The 6,216-nt window shown below is 34.9% G+C and overlaps 1 protein-coding gene across 1 annotated transcript in view; it reads right to left on the bottom strand.

Annotated features, from left to right (window-relative positions):
• TEX11 (testis expressed 11) overlaps positions 1-6,216 on the bottom strand; it is a 514,378-nt gene that overhangs the window by 188,142 nt on the left and 320,020 nt on the right. The window contains 1 exon segment of the mRNA XM_027770916.1: positions 2,762-2,847. Within this exon segment, the coding sequence (XP_027626717.1) occupies positions 2,762-2,847 (86 nt within the window).

The raw sequence follows: 6,216 nt of genomic DNA, 5'->3' as shown, positions 1-6,216 counted from the left end.
ATATTCTTTTAACATTTGTTTTGAGAAATTTAATTTGTATGTGCCTTTGTGTAGTCTTTGCGTTTCTTGTGTTTGTGGAGTCTGTTAAGATTCTTGAATTAGTGGGTTTAGTGTTTTCATTAGGTTTTGAAGGATTTTAGCCCTTATTTTTCCAAACATTTCTTTCTCTTCATTTGGGCATTCCAATTACATGTATTAATCTACCTGAAGTTGTCCCTCATCTCAGGACATATTTTCCTATGTTTTTCTATGCAAAAGTTCATCATGACTTTCCCAACAACCCAATATATATATAGCTTCTTCATTATGACTTCATGTTCACCAATCTTTTCTTCTATGGTGTCTAAGTCAATGTTAAAATGATCTATTATGGGAAGCCAGCAGGTTGCATAGTGGTTAAGGCACTAGATTCCCACATGGTCAATTGTGGTTCAAGTCCCATATCTGGTGGCTTGAGACTCAAGCCAGGCACATGTGCATGTGTGTCCAAAATCTGGAGAGGAGAATGGAGAAGGGATTACAGCACAGACATGCCCCCTTTGGAGGGTTATTTCTCACTTTCAATCTCTCTGTCTCTCGAGCAAGCACATGAACTCTATAGCAAAAATCTCTAAAAAAACAAAATATCCAATGCACTTTTCATTCTAGACATTATATTTATCTGTAGAAATTTAATCTGGATCTTTGTATATCTTCCATGCCCCTACTTAACTTTTTGAATGTATGTAATACAATTATAAGACCTATTTTCTCTGTTAATGCTAACTTCTGTGTCAGTTTCGGGTCAGTTTTAGTTAATTGTTTATTCTCTTCGTCATCGGTTGTTTTCCTGCCCTTTTCTGTGCTTGGTAATTTTTTAGTAGATGTCAGACATTGTGAACTTCACCTTATTAGATGTTCTACAGTTTTGTGTTCCTACTGATATTCTTAAACTCTGCTCTAGGAAACAATTAGGTACTCTAGAATCAGTGTGACCCTTTACCATCATACTTTTATGATTTTTTAAGCAGGTCTGGAGCAGGGTTCAGTGTAGAACAAAATTTTCCCCATTACTAAGAAAAGACAAAAAGACCCTTATAAGTTCTTTACCTCGATGCCTCATGAATTAGAGGTTTTCCAGTCTGATTAGTAAAAACAGGTTGTATTCCCAAACACATGTGAGTGCTGGGAACTCTTTTCTCTAATATTTTTAGATTGTCTTCCCCTGGCTTCAGGTAGCTTTGTTCCATGTAAGTTCTGATTGATATTCTGCTAAACCACTGAATGAGGACTCTCTGGTGACTGAGGTTCTCTCATTGTGCTATGCACCTCTCCTTAATACTCTATTTTATGAACTCTAGTTGCCCTGGTCTCTCCAGATGGCTCCATCTCCTCAAATCAGAATGTGTCTCCACATCAGCCCCTGCCAGTCCCCCTTCCTGTGCTATAGCCTGGAAACTCAAGGCAATAAACTATACAGTTGAGGTGCTCACCTTATTTCTCATGCCCTAGGGATCATTTTCTTTCATTGCTTAATGTTTGGTGTCATGAAAATATTTTCCCCCCACATATTTGTCTCATTTTTCTTTTTCTTTCTTTCTGTTTGTTTGTTTGTTTGTTTGTTTATTTATTTATTTATTTATTCATTTATTTTATGTATTTATTCATTCAGAGAGGGTGTTGTTCTAGCTGGGACAAAAACTGGTTCTTATTAGTACTTGGTTGGAAGTTGTGATGCACTACGACTTATTTTTAACACTATATCTCATTTCATTTATACATATGAACACACAAATGTACTCAAACATTAAAAGGAAATAGAATAAAATTTTAAGAATGATCAGGTTATGAATGATTTATTTTTTGCCTTTTTTAAGTACATGTATTTTTTAAAGAATTATTTTAGGGAAGAGCAGAAGGCATAATGATTATGTTGCTGGACTCCCACACAGTTGACGGTGGTTCGAATCCTGGACCAGGTGGCTTGACGCTCATGCCGGGTGCATGTGCATGTATGCCCAAAATCCTGAGGAGAATAGAGGAGAAAGGACTGTGGCATGGCCATCCTCCTGGGGAGTGATTTACTGCTTTATGTCTCTATCTGTCTCTCCAGCAAGTACACGTGCCCTATAGCAAGAATATCTCTCTAAAAAAGTTACTTTATTTTATTTATCATTATCATTATTTTAAAATTTGCTACAGGGCATGTGAACTCACCAGAGAGAAGCAGAGAGAGTGACAGAAAGTGAGAGGGAAAATGAGAAAGCAAGTCTTCAGGTCCAGAACTTGAACCATAGTATACTATGTGGGAATCCAGCACCTTAACTGCCACACCACCTGCTAGCCCCAAATATATGTATTTTTAGCTTCAAATTTTTCCACAGGAATACTGGATTGCATTGTAATAAGGTAGTTTGTTGTTTTGTGGGGTCTTTGGCATTTTTTTAAAATTGTACCACAGTGTTTTAAATGGAATGAAATCCTTCCGACTTTCTCATCCTTTCTCTAAAAATAAATAATTCTATATTGTAATATGATTAATGTCATTTCCTTATACTTTAAGCTCCCATTGAGGAAGAATCATGTCTTATTTTTGAATAAACTCTTGTACAATACCCATTAACACTATCTTGTGAGCATTTAATAAATAGAAAGCATCTACACAGACTATTAAAGTTTTTATGCAAAAAAGTTTTTATGCCTTATGAATTTTATAGTGAACATGTTTTATTTGTTGCAGTAGAAAGAAAATATAAAGAATGTAAAAAGATTATTTCCCAACCTCAAAACTTCTGGCAGCTTTTTTCCCCAGAATGTCATGTAACCAATCTATTAATTCTGTTGTCAGTTGTCTTCCCATTTGGTGATCTAAAAACAGAACAAAACAAAAAAACACCAAGCTCTAAACATAAGAATCTAGATCTATCACATTAAATAAAGAGTGCTGACTATACTCAGAACCTATCATCTTTAAGTCAGGCTGAAAAAACAACCACATTCAGATAGGTTTTCATCATCAATTTTAGAATTATTACCAAAATTGATTATATAATACAGAGTTTGCTAGAATCACAGTAATTCTCCCATCAATCTCTTATATTCTTCCAGCCCAGTACCTTTTAAACTTATTTTCCATGTTCCAAATTAGATCATCACCTGGTGCTTTAATACGGTTATTGTGAATGAGTAGACAGCAATGTCAGAAAACATTAATAAGAAGTGTTTATACTATTATGTACTAACTAGATCAGATCAAGTTCACAAGAAAGGCCAATTATAGCTTAAAGGCTTTGTAAAATACTTTAAAATCACACTTACACATAAACTTTATTACTTTAAATTGTTAACTGGTGTCTGATTGTTTCTGGTCTAGACGTTTATAGGGTTCAAATACATTAGCACATTAAAGTTTGAACTATAATAAAATTCTATGCTCTCTTCTGCTCCTTTGGCACAAACTATCAATTTTCACAAAAGTCTTGATTAGAATGCTAAGAATCACTGACCCTCAAGCCTGTCAACAAATGCAGTTTGTTCCATGACTTAGTTGAAAATATTCACACAAGAGTAGTTACTTAATGTATCTACTTAAAATATCATAGTACATTTAGACTGTAAATGTACAATTAGATATCACAGTAAAAATGTCTAATTAGAATTTTAAGACAATTAGATTTTCTGAATAGTCAATTTTTTTAGTTATCTCATAGTTTAGTTTCTTTAAACAAAACATTTTTTATTCTAAAAGTTTAAATCTTTTTATGAAAGTTCTTAAATTTTCTAAAAACAAAGTATACTTTCCTATTTTCTTAAGCACAATTTAACATTTTCTGGATAATTCAGGGTCAATAACACTAACAACTATTGTATTTTATTGCACTATTAATATTTCACAATGATACCTTTGGAAGACATTATCATAGTAATGTCTCTGGGAGTTGCTGTATTTTAAAAAAAATATTTGAATAAGTTTTATACAATTTTTAGGGTTTTTTTCCCCTTCTTTATTTATGGTTAAGTTACCTGTATAGTTCCCTGTGGCACCTTTATTTGTAATATGCTACCATTGAGTTGCTAAGGGTTAGAAAACCAGATAACCAAGCTTCTCAAAACAGGATCTAGGGGACCAGCAGTTGGTATAATGGCTGTGTCACTGGACTCTCATGTAGTTGACCGCAGTTCGAGTCCAGGACCTGGTGACTTAAACTCATGCCAGGCACATGTGCGTGCGTGCCCAAGATCCTGAGAGGAGAATGGAGAAGGGATTGTGGTGTGGCCATCCCCCTGGGGGTGATTTCTCACTTTCTGTCTCTCTATGTCTTTCTGGTGAGTGCACGCACCCTATAACAAAAACCTCTCAAAGCAAAACAAAATAAAAAAACTGGATCTAAATATAATTGAATTCTTTGTTAAGGTCTGTATGGAAGGAAAGTGTAACATATAGTTCATAGCATGTAGAGTACAAAAGGCTCTTTTAGAGATCTATTCAAATGGGTACCTTTTAAAAAATATTAATGTCTTTATATAAAAATATGATGAACTTTTTTTTTTTTTGAGAGGTTTTTTTCTGTAGGGCATGTGTGCTTGCCAGAGAGACAGAGCTAGAAAGCAAGACAGCCCCCAGGGGGGATGGCCCGGGGGGATGGCCACACTGCAATCCCTTCTCCATTCTCCCTTGGGATCTTGGGCATGTACACACATGTGTGAGTTTCAGCCACCAGGTCCAGGACTTGAACCACCGTTGACTACATGGGAGTCCAGCGACATAGCCATTACGCCAACTGCTGGTCCCAAAATATGATGAATTCTTATAAAAATTCAAACAATATGGCAAAGTATAAAGAAGAAAACAACAAATCACCTAAAATTTCACCATTCAGAATAAATTCCAGTGTTAACATTTAGTAATATTATCAAGATATTTATCTCTATATACATGTGTAGAGTTGAAAAGATGAGGTGAGGGAGAGAATTTTCTAAGAAAGGAATCATACTATTTTTTTCAGGGCATAGAAGTTCTGTAGAGAAATGAATGGTTTGAGGAATGCTGAGCAGACCTGGCTCTACTTTATCTCTGCTTTAACCACAGTAACTAATCTATTTTATTCAGGGTAGGGTTCAAAGACAACTGCATAACCAAAGAATGCTACTGCTTTTTTAATCAAAATATGATAAGTGCTGGTGGGGGTGTAGTGAAAGGGGAACTCTCCTACACTGCTCTTGGGAATGTTGATTGGTCCAGAATAATAATAAAAAGCAATTTATCAAGGAGAAGAAATATTTGAACAGTATATGTTTTGTATGGCTTTAAAGAATGTTCCCACAGATCACTGATCAGTTGCAGTAGGAAAATATAATTACCTATAAAGTGGAGAAACTGAACAATCAATAATAAAATTATCAGTTAAGTCTAGATGGACATTGAAAATCTCCAAAGACTTTTATTTATTTATTTTGCCATAGGGTGCGTTTACTCACCAGAAAGAGAGAGAGAAATGCAGAGAGAGGAAAAGTGAGAAATCATTCCCCCAGGGAGCATGGCCATGCAACAATCCTTCCTCCACTCTCCTCTTAAGATTTTGGGAATACAAACACCTGGTGTGATTTTCAAGCTGCCAGGTCTGGAACTCGAACTATGGCTAGCCATGTAGGATTCTAGCACCTTAACACCTACTGGCCCCAATGAAGACAACTTTTTGGAAGTAATATGTCTGGAAAAGCCTAACTGAATCTAATTATGAGAGAAAAAAGCACAAGACAAACCCCAAATATACTATATTCTTCAATTATCAGAGAAGCAAAGAAGACTGTTAAGCTTTCCATATTAAGATAACTTTCTAGTATGGTGAACTGAACTGGTGAGAATTGTACACATGTTGGAATGTTCACTTTGTAAGCTAAATAATGTGACTGTATAAAAGAAATAGAAATTTTAAAAAAGGAATGTTAATGCTAAAAAGAAGTTTAAAATCGAGGAGTTTAGTCCATAAGTCTTATTTTATAGTTGAAAATAAACAAGGTCCAGAGATATTGACTTGCTTACACAGCTAATTTGAGATTAAACTGGAGACATGAAATTAGGCTTATAACCTCACAATTTCCCACTGCACATGAACTCTTTTTGTTCATGTTTAGTTATTTATTTGTCTCTTTTTGTTGTTTGGTTATTTATTTTTCCTTAGTTTCTCATGTTAGTTTTCCCAGTTTCAGGAAGCTAGACTTGTGAAGTGATACTGT

The sequence above is a fragment of the Tupaia chinensis genome, unplaced genomic scaffold (assembly GCF_000334495.1).
Source record: "Tupaia chinensis unplaced genomic scaffold, TupChi_1.0 Scaffold000165_2, whole genome shotgun sequence".
NCBI lineage: Eukaryota > Metazoa > Chordata > Mammalia > Scandentia > Tupaiidae > Tupaia > Tupaia belangeri.
Note: the sequence above shows the minus strand (reverse complement) of the source record. Positions and strands in the feature narration are given on the sequence as shown.